Source organism: Artibeus jamaicensis, unplaced genomic scaffold (genome assembly GCF_021234435.1).
Source record: "Artibeus jamaicensis isolate MK-2021 breed Jamaican fruit bat unplaced genomic scaffold, CSHL_Jam_final contig_519, whole genome shotgun sequence".
Taxonomy (NCBI): Eukaryota; Metazoa; Chordata; class Mammalia; order Chiroptera; family Phyllostomidae; genus Artibeus; species Artibeus jamaicensis.
The window spans coordinates 27478881-27495035 of record NW_026521871.1 but is presented as its reverse complement, the minus strand read 5'-3'; the positions used below and the strand labels follow the sequence as shown (position 1 = coordinate 27495035).

The 16155-nt window shown below is 44.2% G+C and overlaps 1 protein-coding gene across 4 annotated transcripts in view; it reads left to right on the top strand.

The window, feature by feature from the left end:
• The window catches only part of EPHB1 (EPH receptor B1), a 419448-nt gene that overhangs the window by 324922 nt on the left and 78371 nt on the right, over nt 1-16155 (top strand). For all 4 annotated transcript variants that reach the window (XM_037143852.2, XM_037143853.2, XM_037143850.2 and 1 more), the window contains 2 exons: nt 5172-5296; nt 12587-12749. In XM_037143852.2, coding sequence (XP_036999747.1) covers nt 5172-5296; nt 12587-12749 — 288 coding nt within the window. The remainder of the gene's footprint in view (nt 1-5171; nt 5297-12586; nt 12750-16155) is intronic.

The window sequence follows — 16155 nt, the reverse complement described above, 5'->3', positions numbered from 1 at the left end:
AGACAACTGGCCAGAACTTACTGTTGGAACCAGTGTATCTGGGGACCACAGGACCTGCTTATTTGAACTAATCTTCCCATCCCTCCTTAGCCTGCCTTAGTTTTGCTAAAAGCAGTTGGTGTTTGAGTCAGTATCTCTGCTCATTTTTATTTTCTCTTTTGTCTGAAGGTTTCATAGCATGTAAAACGTTGAATCTAAAGGCAGCATTGCATTTGTGGAAGGAACAACAACTGTATCACTGTAGTTGATCATCAATGGCAGGGCACCAAACGTAAGCTGCTCCTGATTTTCAGGAAGCAAAACTAATACTTTCTCACTTTGTCCCGTGTGCTAAATCCCATCTCAATTAAAATGTAAGATGTTTAGCGTAACCTGTATGAGGAGAAACAGCCTGCCATGGGGTCTGTGAGCATCACGTCATCTCCATAAATATGAGAAATGCAGGTGCTGTGAACTTTGCCCTCTGGCAACTTCTCCTGGATGTATGCTGTTGCTTGGCTGCTGGAAGGTCCTCGCTGTCTGTGTAACAGGGTCATTTCTCTTGGTAGATTTTGGCTATCAATTTCCTCTAGATCACCCTGCCCTGTGGTTGCTTCTTTACCATCTGATCCAATCTGGACTCCAAGGACCTTCAAGGCAGCTATGGTTCTCTTCTTTGTTCTTCTGTCCCCAATAATTAAATCAGGAGCCTGGCTCAGTGTTTGGCAAATATATTGTCTTGAATAATGGCTTTCCAGGGATTAGAGGCAAAGAAAATAACCAAGTCCATCAAAACCTTCAGGCTATTAGGATTAATCTTTCTAATTTTTAATACGTGGTGCTTCAGCTCTGGAGGCAGAGGGATCCTGAAAAGCTGTATGCACTGACTTAATTAACAACATGGAGATTGTGTTTTCTCAGGGGTCTGAAAAGGCGCCTGCCCTGCACAGCGAGTGTGACGGGGGAAGCAGGCTTACCAGGAGCCGTCTTCTGTCTGTGTTGGGGGGCCCATCAGGATCTTCCTGACTCTGAAAACTGCCTCACCTTCCTCAAAGCACCTTTCTCCTCACCATGGCTCTGCACAATACACGCGAGGTGTTGGGAAAGATGATCATGAGCCACCCTCACAGTTAGCCATCCAGCCTGTTGCTAAATCCAGGCTCAGTTCTTATTTTCCTTTTACTTGACTTAGCAGTCGTGTTTCACACGTTCTCTCCTCCTGGGAATGCTTATTGCCACTTGGTTTCTAGGCAATTACACCTCCTGCTTCCTCTTACCTCACTGGCCTTTTTTTTTCCTCAGGCCCCTTGGCTATTTTCTCCTCACTTTTTGAATCTTCAATATATTCTGTTTTACTTATTCTTTGGGGGATCTCTGTCAGTTCTGCTGCTTTCAGTATCTCTGAAATACTGGAGACTCTAAATTTCTATCTCCAGACTGGACTTCTTACAAATGCATTCATTCACCTACTCAGCATCTACTTGGGGATGTCTTGGGCATCTCATACCTAATAGGAGCACTTGCTCTTTCCTCCCCAAATGCTTCTACTGATGTCTTGCCTGATCTCAGTTCATGGCAGCCCCACTTTTCTAGTTGCTCAGGCCAAAACCTTGGACTCATTTTGACTTCCATTTCTTCCACATCCCACATCCATTGAGATATTCTAAATGTATTTTGCATCTGACCACTCTGCTCTCACCTCATCTACTGCCTGGTACAAGTGACCATGATCTTGTGGCTGGATTATGATAATAATGTTATGATAGGTATTTTGGCTTTTTATGTGGTCCCTGCATTCTATTCTCAAAACAGCATAGGGTGATACTGTTAATGTGTGAGTCAGTTTACGTCACTCCCACATTGATGATCCTCCCTCCCTTGGCTCCCCATCTCACTTAGAGTAGAAGCCAAAGTCCTTTCAGTGTCCCTCAGGGTCCTACCCTTTGTGGCCTTATTTCTGTTCCACTCCCACTGGCTCTTTGTTGTTCCCCTAAAACACCAGGTTGCTCCTAGATTAGAAGATTTTTGCCCTGGCCACTCCTTTTCACATGCTCTTCTCCCAGGCATTCTCCTGGCTCCTCCTTCCCCTTTCTCAACCTTGTGTTCCTGTACCTACTTCTCAGGCATGGCCTTGCTGACCGCATGGTTTAGGATTGCAGCCTTCTCCCAGCCAGGTTCCTACACTTTGGCATTCTGTGTCCCTTCTCTTCTGCTCCATTTTTTCTGTTGTACTTAACATTTTATCATACCTTGTGATTAATTGATTTGTTATATCTAGTTTCTGAATATTTCCATGAGAAAATAAGTTCTGTGAGGGCATGACATTTTATTTCACTCACTATGGAACCTCTAGAACTTAGAATGGTGACTGGCATATGGTTCATGCTCAATAAATATTTGTCTCATTAATTAATTAATGAACTAGGCCATGATACTTGGTTGGAAGGAAGAGAAGATGCATTTGATGGTTGAATCAGAATCAAAAATATTCCAACTTACTAGATTAATGGGCCAAAATGAACACCATAAAAGTAAAGAGACACATGTCAATCTCTGTACTCAAAAGCCAACTCTACAGACGAAAGATGAGGGCCATACCATGGGAAAACCTGCAGGTGGTATTTGCCCAGGATTTCAGAACTACATAGCACAGACGTGTGTTTGATCCAAAGGCTAATGGTCACATTCATAGATGTATAGTATGCAGATCACTGTAGATGTTGGCTTAACTCTAATCTTTGCTGCTCAAACAGCAGTGGGAGAATTGGGTTCACTTCTGGGCCTCATGCCTGGAGAGAGATTTAGATAACATAAGCCCCATTTGGAAAAGAGCCACCTCAGGTGGCAGCATATCATGGGAGAAATAGGTGTAGTATCTAGCCATTCTTTTCAGCAGGAAAGACTCAGGGGAGGCCTAACCAGTTTCTTTAGGTATCTGACAAGCCATTTTTTGGAACAGGGAACATTCTATATTACTTCAGTTGGCAGAACTGAGACTAGTGGGAAGAAGACAGAGTTCAGATAAGGAAGACTGAGAATTGGTGAGATTTACCCATATATGGAGCAGCAGCTCCTAGAGACAGTGAGCCTCACATTGCTGGGGACACAGCAGGGCTAGGAAGAGACTACTTGATAGAGACATTGTTGGGGGCTTCAGGACTGCATGAATTCAGGTCCTCCACAAAGCAGACACTAAGGTGGAATTAGATGTGCCAGAGATTGGGAAAATGGGGTGGAAACTAGAGGAGGCTGAAATGAAGGTCTGATCTTTCAGGAGAGAGGGAAGGAGTTTGGATAGGAAGAGTCTTAGACTGCAGTGCTATTACAAGGAAGCATTGATAAGTCCACAGGGAAGTCCTTGACTGAAAGTTGCCCATTCAAATAGCCAGGAATAGCCCTGGCTGGTGTGGCTCAGTGGATTGAGTGCTGGCCTGCGAACCAAAGGGTCACTGGCTCAATTCCCAGTTGGGAGACATGCCTGGTTGTGGACCAGGTCCCTGATAGGGGGCGCATGAGAAGCAACCACACATTGATGTTTCTCTCCCTCTCTTTTTCCCTCCCATCCCTTCTCTCTAAAAAAAATGCAAAACACACACATACACACACACACATATAATATTATTTATTATATATTATTTACTAATTATTATATATTATGTATATATTTGTATGTATATGTATTTTTAAACAGCCAGGGATGGGCCTGTCTTAGCATTGCAGCTACTTTCAGTCATTGGCTGGGAGCAGCCTGTGGAAAGTGGGGCTCTCTGTGGTTGTGCTGATGAATTGCAGAGCCCAGCTGCTGGGGCCATTAGTCAGTTATGATCCCAGCAGTGATGCTCTGAAGGGCACACTTTCACAGCCACCCCAGGGTTTATAGAGGGAACTGTGCGGTCCCAGGTAGACACTTTGATTTTAAGGTCTTATCACAATACTCTCATACTGTCCTCTTTTTATGGCTCCCTGTACTATGAGTATCTGAGAAAAGTGCTCTGCAACGCCACCCTCTGCCCAGGGCCCATCATGTATATAGGTGCTCACTGAGGGTCCGGTGAGTAGTGGAGAATGCAGCAACCGGCCCCCATGACCTGGTAGCTATGCTCTGTAATTTCAGGTCTTGGAAAAGAATCTGTTAACTTAAATTGAGGATAGTAAATGTCAGTCAGCCATGGTCCCCAGAGAAAGCCTGTAAAGTGAAGTTTGTTTGAGGAAATGACCTTGATCACTACTGAAGTGCCAGCACTAAACGGAGCAGCCCCTGAGCAGAGCGCAAACTGAAGCCTCATCCATTACCCACCTTTCCTCCTGGAAAGACACCCTCATTTATTATTTCCAGACTGCTTTTATTTTATTTACACTGTGTGAAAAATGTTGAATTGGGAAATAAATGACATTATTTCCAAACAGAGATTTCAGAATCACTTTACAGATTTTGGAATTATTATCCTGTTTCTAACTGTTTAGTTTGTGTATCATTTCCTCATTTGTATGTGTGAGCTCTCTGTTGCAAATGTCCTCATTTGGAAAACTCTGACAGAAGTCTGGAAGAACTCTGTTCTTGGTCTGTGCTCATGTGGTTTTGAGAGGTGCCCCCTCTCTTTCCTTTGAAGTGCAGGAAAATATTATATGCAGTCTCAGAAAAAGATATTTGCTAGAATGTTCCTTTTTATTGCACAGTAATTCTGTACTGACCAGTTTCACTCTCTCACTACCATCCCTTGCCTCCAGGTTCTCTTCTTTGCAGTCACTCAGCTCATTATGGCAAGACTGAGATTCAGTCAACACCTTCTGCTCAGAAATGTTTCATTACTCCTCTTGTCCTGCTATCTGAAGCCTACACTGCACCTGTTGCCATGCCTTCCCTAATTGGCTTCAGCTTCCCCAGGCCACACGGTTTTTCCATGATTCCTCTGACCACCTCTGACCATTCCTCTCCTTACCTGGAGAACACCATGTCCATTCTAGCCCCTGCCATCACACATGTCATCCTGTCCTGAATTACCACCTTTTACTCCTTTGTTATCCAAACTTCATTCATTCTGCAACGCACACAGCAAGTTCTGAAGATCCAGCCCAACCGACAAGAAAAAAAGGGCAGGATTCAAACCCAACGACATTTCTCTCCCTACTTACATGACATTTCACATGTAACCAAGGGTCTGTTTATTTGCCCTGTCTTCCTTTCTCCACAGCCCCATCCACTGTTCCCATCATGCACCAAGTCAGTGCCACCATGAGGAGTATCACCTTGTCATGGCCGCAACCAGAGCAACCCAATGGCATCATCCTGGACTATGAGATCCGATACTATGAGAAGGTGAGTCAGCTCTGTCTTCAGACTTGCAGGACCCAGGGTCAGCCACTGCTACATGGGTGGTGGCCAGCCAAGGGCACAAGGAGCCAGGCTGGAGGAAGTCCTGAGAGAAGGAGCAATCTGGTGACAGAAGCCAAAGACTCTGGGAAAGCTCCCAAGTCTTCCTTGGCAAAAGCCTCCAAAATCCAGGCACTCTGTGTACCAACTCAGGAAAGAACCTTCCATCCCACCACCCTGCTCTCTGGACAGCTCCTGGGGCTGGTAGGAAAAGACTGATCCCCTTTCCCCAGTCACGTGCAGAGGTACAAAACTGCCAGGGGTCCCCTGAGCTTCACGAAAATTTTGTGGCTTTGTAGACTAGTGTTTTTCAAAATTTTTAATCAGGTGTCCCCATTATAAGACTATTTACTTATAAATCATATGCATAAACTTATGGAAGTTAAAATATTTAAATTTACAAAAATGAGATAGAAATAGAAACTTACATATTATCTTCCTTGACTGCTCTTCAGCAGCAGCTGCTGGGGGCTACAGCAGGCCTGTGCTGCCAACAAAGGGAAATGGTGCCCTGCAGAGTTGTCTCGGGTTTCTCTGCAGGAGAAGCAGGGACTTCCTCTTCCCCTGGTGGACGGTAGCATTTGCAAAATCCCAGGAAAAATCAGTGGTTTCTATACAGACCCAGCACATTATTTGTAAAACACCAGATTCATTCATTCATTTGTTCAAATACTTATCGAGTGTCTGCTGTTTGACAGGTACTATTTTAGGAGAGAAACAAACAGGTGATTAAAACAAAGATTTCTTCCCTCAGGGGGCTTACTTTCCAATAAACAAGGCAAACAATGAACAATGAACATAATAACCAAGGAAATCACATGGTTTGTTAGAAAATGAGTATTGCAAAAGGAAAAAGAACAAGCAAATTGAATGGGAATGGGAGGGTTGGGTTGGGGGTAGGAGTCAGTTGCAGAAATAAATGGAATGGTAAACGTAGGCCTCTTGGAGAAGGTAAGTTCTAAGTAGAGGTTCAGAGGAGGCAAGGGTATTGTGAAGTAGGTATCTAAAGGATGGAGAGCTTGTGCAAAGTCCTAGGCAAGATCGTGACTGGTGATCCAAGGAGCAGGAAGGAGACTGGCATGGCTGGAGTGATGCAGACAATGGGGAAATAGTAGACAGGGGAGGTGATGATGGTGAGCCTTAAGAACTTGAGCTTTCCCACTGAACAAGATGGAGATATTGCTATAGATCCTGCTAAGTCATCAAAATCTGACTTACATTTTAAAGGATCATTTCAGCTGTTCTGTTGAAAAGAGGCCTGCTAGATTATAGTCATCTAAGATAAGAATGATGGCAGCTTGAATTAGAGTGGAAGTGGAAAGCTGATGAAACATGGTCTATTTCTGAATACAGGAACTAAAGACAGAGCCGACAGGATTTCCAACAGGTTGGATTTTGGATGTGGGAGGTTTTAGCCCAGTATTGACTAAGAAGGGGATTGCTGTGGGTAGAATGTGTTTGGGGCCAGGGAAGGAACAGAAGACAGATGTTTAGCCCAGTGTCTCAAATGCCTCTGAGATAGTCAACTGGAGGTGTGGAGGAGGCAGCTAGAGTACAGGTCTGGAGTTCAGGACAGAGGACCACGTCAGACATGCCCACTTGGAAGTTGTCAGAATGTAAATGTATGAAAGCCCTGAACCTGGGTGAGATGATCCAGTGAGTGAATGGAAACAAGAAGAGGATCAAGGACGGAGACCTGCAGCCCTCCAGCACAGAGGCAGCGTAGGGCAGGGAACATGCAGCACTGGGAAGCAGGAGCCCTAGCTCCCAGTGCCTTCCCTAACCAACCATCCATGCAGCTACAGTCAAATTATTTAACCAATCTGGGGCACAGTGTGCACATTTGCAAAATGATGGCAATTACCTCTCTGAAAGTGGAGAGCCAGATGGATCACCAGTCTAGTCTGCAAGAAGCAATGCCTTTTAGTCGTTATAGCCAAGCTTGCAAAGCAAGGTTAGGATTAGGCGGTATTCCACACATTTAGAGAATGTTGGGTTATGTAGACAGTTCATTCAGAAAATTAAATGAATTGGGGGTAATTTAAACCATCAGGATTCATTAGCAACCATCTTATCTGTTCAGCTTTGAATTTGGGGTCCTTATTTGCTAGATATACTTTATCAGTTATTAAAGTAAATGTTGACTTTCCAAAATGTTTTGAACCAATCTTTTTGGGTCAGTTGACCACGTGATCTTATTTCATCACGAAAGTTGACCTAACAGTTCAATAGAGTATCATGTGTAGCCAGTATATGGTAAGATGTCACCAGTAAGGTTCCAAGCAGCCCTCTCCCCCTACACACACAAACTTGAGCCTTGTAGCTTATTCCAGAAAAAAAATCTCCCTAGTGTGCCTTTTTGGGTACTAGGGGCTTCACAAACATTATTTCCTTTCTCCCTCACAACTCGGTGTGGTAAATATTAGTGTCACTGACACAAGTTAAAACCGATGTATAAAGATGTTTTTAAAAACAAAACAAAACTTGTCCATTGTCATATAGCTAGGAACTCAGCCTATAGCTTCACTTCTTTGCCCTGAAGCAAGTGGCTGTGTGGGGAAGGGATCAAATGCATGGGAGACCACCTGCCCTCCTCCTCATCTGCTGGGCCAAGGGCAGTCACCCTTGGGAAAGGGGTGAAGGGCTTAATGACAGGCTCAGAACTGAAACCATCATGCCTGTGTCCCTTGGCTCCTCACTTCCCCACCCACATCCAAGTTCCTACGCTGCCTTTCCCTTTACACACAAAACTCCTCCTTTGAAAAACAGTAATTAACCTCCACTTCTGATGTTATGAAGGAAGCTTCTTCTCCCATTTCAGGCCATGTCCCTACTTCTCAGTAATTTATACTAATTATTAACAGATACACATGCACAGCAGTTCAATGCCTGAGGCAGCTTCCACACCCCAGTGAAGCATATTACTGTCCCCACTCCATAGCACAGCCTGCTTTCCTTGGGAACACAGAAGATTCTCTGCCAAAACAGTGCTTACTGTTTGGTATATTACTATAGAACTTTTCACTTATAAGGTGCTTGACTATAAAATTGTTACACTGCCTTGACCATTACTAATATGACTTAAGAAAAGACATTACCTGGTGAGGGTATTTTGAAATAACCACAATGATAATAATTCATCTTTACTGAGTGCCCATTATGTGTCAGATTTTTCACAGATATATTAGCTCTGGCCCTTAAAAGAAAGATTCTTGAAAGCTAGGTCTAGCCAACTTATAGATAATGGAATGAAGTCACAGAAAGGTTAAATGACTTATGACCACGCACACCACAGCTAGGGAGTCACAGAGCCAGAACTATAGACAGTTTTATTATATTTCAATGTATTTCTGAGTTCAGTTTAGAACTGAATGCAATCATGTTAATGCTGGAGATCTGAAAATTAGTGTGGCCCCTGAAATAAGAGATTGTATCTTAATTTTAAATCCAAATGCATTTGTACATGCTGTACAAGGCCATGGAATCCTGGTCTTTAGAAGATGCAAATATAGATAGAACTCAATCCAGCAGGTGTCCTGGATTGAGTCCAAAAAAACAAAACCCACCATCCTATGCCAATTTTTCTAAACCCAGAGTCATCAAAATTGTCCTGTAAAGGACTAGGTAGTAAATATTTTAGGCTTGTATGCATTTGTAGCAGGAAAGCAGCCATAGGGAATATGTTAACAGATGGGTGGATTCTAATAAATCTTCATTTACAGGGCAGAGGGAAATAAAGGAGGAGGGAATGGAACAACTGTAATAGCATAATCAATAAAATATATTTTAAAAAAACTTCATTTACAAAAACAGGTAGTTGGCCATGTGCTATACTTTTCCAGCCCCTAAAAACCCTCCCTGGTTTTCCTGCCACACATCACCCTCTTGGTTTGTGCTTGGGACACCTTCCACTTTCAGCTCTGGGAACAGAATCAGTGAGGCTTTCATGTCTCCCAGCAGCTTGTTAATAGAGAGCTTAGATACCACCAAGCTAATGACACTCCCAGAGCCTTTCCCATGTTCATCTCCATCCCCATTTCAAGACATTTCCATTCATCATTGTCTCTTGTTTACTGTCTTATAGCACTTTCCACTCCTGGTGGCAGTGTTTGTAGGCAAACCATGGGACAAGTGTCTATGCCTGCTCTCAGCTGTCTTGATGATAAAGCATTTAGGCATGTACTCACATTTCCTACTAACTGTGTGAGCTAAAACAGGCTGGGTTAGCCTTGGGAATTTCTACTCTCCAAATTTTAGGATCATTTGCTCATAAAAACTGGTCTGAAGCTCACTATTTATTCATTTATTTAGCACTGTATGGTTGAGTGCCTGGGAGGTGCCAGCCCCGGGCTATGTGTTAGAATGGAGAGATAGGGAGACATGGTCTCTGCTCCCAACAGCCACAACCTCTGTCTCCCCCATAGTTATTCACTCAGTCATAAGTGACCAAAAAGGAAAAAAAAAGACTTTGCCCTTCACTCTAATTCATTTGCCTGAAGTTGATTAATGGTTTTGAAGGGAACAAGGAGTGATGCTTAATTTAATCACTGAACTTCTTGAATGTATGCAGTATAAAGTGATTATGGGTTAATGTTTTGTGCTAAAAACTCAAATGCCAATACACCAAAACACATTTTTTAGTAAAAGAGCTGCCCGGTCAATGCTTATTTCAAGCAGTGCATACTTCCACAGTTTCCAGTAAAACCAAGAATTTGGGAAGTCACCTGGATTCTGTACCAATGGGATTTTGTCCTAACTTGCAAGGTGATGTGATTTTTCACAGTTTTTGATCTCAGATCTCCACTGTGTCAAAACAGTGATGACCATAGGTCTAGATGACATCCCTTCTGTAGTGAACATCCTTCCTTCTGCTGGCTCCCTGACTGGCAGTGGAGGTGGTCAAGAATCACCTGCTTTTAAAATAAATCAAATAGATGATGGATGGGTAGTTCTTCTTCAAAGAATCTCTCCCAGACACCAGTGGATAGCACCTCCACTACAGTGCATATGGGCCTCTTTCTAACTTTCAACTGTCTGTTCAAGCTACCCTCTCACCTGTGGTTTCATACAACTGCTTCCAAAGTGTTCGTCACCACCCACCATGTGACCCACATTCCACATATGCCCAGTCACTTGCAGGCTCCTGAGCTCCATTAAAACTTGCTTTTGCATTTTCATTCTGTTCTCAAAGGATATTCTATTCAGTACTTACTTTCCACATTCATCCACCTGGCTGATTTCTTTCATCTTTTAGAACTCCACTCATGTCACCCTTTCTCTGAGCCCCTCCCAAATTCTTTATCAGTCTGGACTGTGACCTTCTGCTGTTCCCCTACAACTTCCTAAGCTGCCAAGGCACTCAGTCAACACCATTGTCATCATCTGTTTGTTTTCTGGTCCACCCACAAGATGCTGTTTTCCCAGCAGAGAGAGATCATGCCTTGGTACCTGCTGCCTGTGAATAACACCCAACATATGATAGTGTAACTGTGACCTCCTGGCCAAATGAATGAATAAATACACATCTGGCCATCTTTGCCTTTGTGAAGTAAACATTTACAAGTTAATGGTAATGTCTTATCATTGTAACTCTATTCTTTTGTACTGGCTTAACTCCTAAAGTTTTGTCTGTCATCAACTGAAGATGTGGCTTACAGACCTCTCACCATCAGCTATTCCCTAATTTGTCACCACGCCTTCAGAACTCCTGTGCCTAGAACCCATCACAGTGCCCCCAGACTGCACATGGGACTTGGGGGCCTCCCTCCCAGGGACTCAAGCTCTTTATTTCACTGATGCCCCCATTTTCCTCTAAGATTCATGGTGCAGATGGGGACAGACCAAGACTCTAAACTCATGTTCCTGAATACTTGGCACTAAGCTGCATCTCCATGATGCTTTTCTGGAAAAAAATCAGAGGCTGGGCTGGTGTGTCCAAAGGTGCTGAGGGTGGTATATAATGATGAAGGACAGCAATGAGGACAGTTTGTGGGCTCAAGTACTGAGGGGAGCCTTCCTTGAAGAGGAGACCTTAGCATGAGGCGGGAGGTATAGGCCTGTGGGGTCAGGAGGGCAGAGGGGAGCCCCGGACAGAGGCATTTCAGTATTGGAAAACAGATTAAGCAAAGGCCATGTGTCCAGAATGTGGTCCTTAGAGAGGCAGGAAGGTGGCAATTTAGGGACATGTGAGGGATTGGAATTTACTTCATTAAGAGGGGCTTACAAACCTAGATTTAGAGGTTTTGTTTTTATCTGATAATAGTTTTAGAGAAGGTAAGAGATCTTTTTTAGGAAAGAAGTTTGTATTCGATGGGAAGGGAAAGGAAGAAAAGATGGGAGGCTAAAAATCCAGGCACAAATCAGTTATTACATCAGATCAGCAGCAAAGAGAGGAAGCAGCTCTTCCAAGGGCACTCACGATGGGCAGAGGAATCAGAGGGTGAGAAGCACAAGCAACATCTGTGCACACCAGAGGGTACATTTGCAGACAACAGGAACTGTAAAGGACAGGGCAGAGGGGGCTGAAGAGAGTGGCAAAAAGGAGGGCGGGGCTGACCCCTAATATGTAGGGGTATGAGGATTCGGGGTCTGCTCTCCATGGAGAAGGACATGCCTGCCCCAGAAGATGGTAGAGAGGGAACTGGAGGAAGGGGACCCAGACAGACACAGGCCAAGGTGAAGGCAAAAGCAGGTGTTGGAGGTACTCTAGCCTGGTCTTAACCTTTTCAGCAGAATGGAGGTACTTGAGGGAACTTACAGAGTGGTGTAGTACAGCCATTGTGAGGAGTGATGAGGGAGATTTTGAGTGAGAAGAGACAAGAAAACATTTCAGTAGCAGCAAGGTAAGGAAAAGCAGGCATAGGGCAGCCCAATCTGTGCTTTTGCTGAGGTCAGAGACTGAATTGCATTTCATAGTGATGGATGTGCTTTGTTATTCTACTTGGAAGCCTGGAGGGGGGAGCAATAGAAAATGACCATGAGCCCCCACAGTCCCTGAGAGATCAGTGTTTGTTTACTCCCTTCAGACTGTAGCCACTCCATGGTCCAGAGACAATTCTTTATTTCCTCAGTCCAGGCCAGTCTGTCCCAATTCAGATGGATATCCTGGGATTGGTAACACCTTCTAGCAGATCTGTAAGACCAAGAACTGATGGAGCCTGGGTGCTCCAGGGTGGAGTGGCCTGAGGCCACAGCAGCAGGAGCAGACTACTGACCCCTCCCATTGCCCTTTTTCAGGAACATAATGAGTTCAACTCCTCCATGGCCAGGAGCCAGACCAACACAGCGCGGATTGATGGCCTGCGGCCAGGCATGGTGTATGTGGTACAGGTGCGTGCCCGCACCGTGGCTGGCTATGGCAAGTTCAGCGGCAAGATGTGCTTCCAGACCCTGACAGATGGTAAGGGGTGAGCTAGTGACCTGGGCACAGGGAGGGCAGTTCAGGGAGGGGAAACCCCACACCAAAGAAGCTGCCCCTGCAGCCAAGAGGCTAGTCTCTAACTGGATTCCAGTAGGATTTCCTTGGAATGGTTTGCCTCCTGATACAGCTGTGTAGGGAGACATGTATCTGAAGTTTAGCCCATTTGGGCATTTGGGTCCAACATCTGATGACTTGCCTCTGAAGGATCTCTGTGTGGGGTCCAGCGTGTGCACAGCAGTGGGACCCACACGTCTCTCATGGGGTCAGTGTGTCCTCTGGCCCAGAAGCAGGGCTCAGATTCCTGTTGTTTCACTCACTTCACTCTGTTCTTGCGGGCTGAGAACTGAGCTCACCGCCCAGGTCTCCAGGGAGGAAATGGAGAGACAGAATGTGTGGTGTGGAAGTACTGTGAACCCAGCATCTCAGAATATTTGAAGGAGCTTCATATGTGACCCCTAAAATACTTCTACCTTTGAGCTTCATTAGTTTCCTATTATAACAATTCCCCCCACTCCTCAGACACCATACACTTTAACACTTATGAAAATGAGATTCCCGAGGACTTCCCCCAAGATGGAGGCGTAGGTGGAAGCACTGTGCCTTCTCACACAATCAAGTTTAAAAACAACAAAGTTTTATCAACAAAAATGCAACCAAACCACAGAAAATTGAACTACATGGAAGTCTGACAACAAATAACCCCTCAGCCAAACCGGTAAGAGGGGCAGAGCCAGCAGCAGAGCGGGGTCAGGCAAGAAAAAGCCACCAGACCGACCCAGGTGCGCAATCCAGGTGCGCCAGCAGCTGTGGGCGGATCCCAGGTATGGAGAAGCAGGCGGACCCACTGAGGGCCAAAGGCATTGGACCCACTGAGGGCTGATCATGGTCACACATTCGTGTACAGATAAACTGGTGAAGGAGCTAGCAGTGAGACAGACCATGCAGACCCCAGTGGCAGGAAGTGGCAGAGGGGACTGCCACTGTCCATCTCTGACCCTGCCCCCACATACAGCGTCACAAACCAGCGAGCCGCCCTGCCCTGGTGAACATCTAAGGCTTTGCTCCTCATACTTAACAGGCATGAACAGTTCAAAACATGGCTCAAGAACAACTCAGAGCCCCAGAGCCAATAAATGTAAGCGAACAAGAAATAGCCAAACTTTCAGATGCACAGTTCAAAACACTGGTGATCAGGATGCTCACAGAACTGGTTGATTTTAGTCACAAATTAGAGGAACATATGAAGGCTAAACTAATTGAAATGAAGGGAATTGCACAGGAAATCAATAGTGATGAAAAGGAAACTGGGACTCAAATCAAGGGAGTGGACCAGAAGGAAGGAAAAAATGACCAAACAGAAAAGAATGAAGAAACAAGAATTCAAAAAAATGAGGAGAGACTTAGGAACCTTAGGACATCTTTAAACATTCCAACATCCGAATTATAGGGGTACCAGAAGGGGAAGAAGAACAGCAACAAGTGGAGAACTTATTTGAACAAATAATAAAGGAGAACTTTCCCAATCTGGCAAAGGAAATAGACTTCCAGGAAATCCAGGAAGCTCAGAGAGTCCCAAAGAAGTTGGACCCAAGAAGAAACACACCAAGGCACATCATAATTATATTAGCCAATATTAAAATGAAGGAGAGAATCCTAGAAGCAGCATGAGATAAGTGGACAGTCACCTACAAAGGAGTTTCTATCAGACTGTCAGCGAATTTCTCAAAAGAGACCTTCCAGGCAAGAAGGGGCTAGAAAGAAGTATTCCAAGTCATGAAATCCAAAGACCTACATCCAAGAATGATTTATCCAGCAAAGCTTTCATTTAGAATGGAAGGGCAGATAAAGTGCTTCTCAGATAAGATCAAATTCAAGGAGTTCATCATAACCAAGCCCTTATTACATGAAATGTTAAAGGGACTTACCTAAGAAAAAGAAGATAAAAATATGAAAAATGAAAGAACAGCAAACTCACAGTTATTAAGAACCACACCTAAAACAAAAGCAAACTAAGAGGACCGCAAAATCAGGAGCAGAACCATAGAAATGAAGATCACATGGAGGGTTAACAACAGGGGAGTAGGAGAAGGAGAAGGGGGGAGAAAGTACAGAAAATAAGTAGCATAGACGGTAGGCAGAAAATAGACAGGGGGAAGGCAAGAATAGTAGGGGAAATATAGAATCTAAAGAACTTGAGACACATGGTCATAAACTAAAGGCAGGGGGGAATGGTGGGGGAGGGGATATGCAGGGTGGAGGGGAATGAAGGGGGGAAATAGAACAACTGTAATGTCATAATTAATAAAATATATTTTAAAAATTTAAAAAAAAAAGAAAATGAGATTTTCCTGCAGTCTGGGCATTGAGCATAGGTGTGTCTGCCTGCCTGTGTTCACTCACTCTTTTCCTTAGCTAGCCATGGACCATAGTGTATGTGTTCATTTAACTATTTATTATCCACCTATCTATCTATATTTATATATTCATTTATGAGCTATTTCCTCATCATTTTCCAAATGTCAGCCTATTCCCAACCTCCCAAATTGAAAGCCATTAATTTTATATACAAAGCAGCCTGCCCTTACATAACATTTTATTTTGGGCCAACACTCTTCAGCTAGGCATTTGACAGGGCTTGAGGTTTTCTAAGGACACATTATGTTTTTGACAATTTAAAAATTCACCAGAAAGATTTAAAAATCAAATGATTTCATATAAAAATCATAATATTCATTTCCTTGGGAACAGTTGTGAGAGGAGCGAGTGCTGGGGGGCCCTCTGTGAGGCGTTGCTGCCCCACAGGTGCCCACCACTTCCCAGTGATGTGCTCCTGGGTGCCTTAGTGCAGGCTGTCTGGCTGCTGTAAGGCTGGAGTTTGCAACCTGTTTAGAGTGTATTTTAGGTGGATTTTTAGTCATATTTTAAGGATGGTGAGATGGGGTGGAAAGGCAAACCAGTCTATTCAGACTGATAATGCTGCTGGTACGGAAAGAACACTGGCTGTCTTCTTGTCCTTAAGGACTCTGTCCCCCTCTTTGCACCTCACTTAACCATCCAGATTTATGGGCACTTTGGCATCAGGAGGTATACAGGATTAAAAGCCCAAAACTCAAAATGAGCTGAGTGCTGGTCTCTTGACAATTCTGCTAGACAAATCAAGAGGTAACAGATTTCTCCCAAGAAGGCAATTCCTTTTACATTGGCAGTTAAATTTTGTAAACCCATGAGGGGTTAGATATAAGAGAGTTCTGGTAAGTGGCCAAATTTGGGAGTGTTAATCTTAATGACTGAGGTTCACACATCAGTAGTAATTATGCTCACTGAGGCTTCGGGCCCCAAAGGCAGCACAAAGGTGAGTCTGAAGGTTGAGCGAAGATGGGTCACT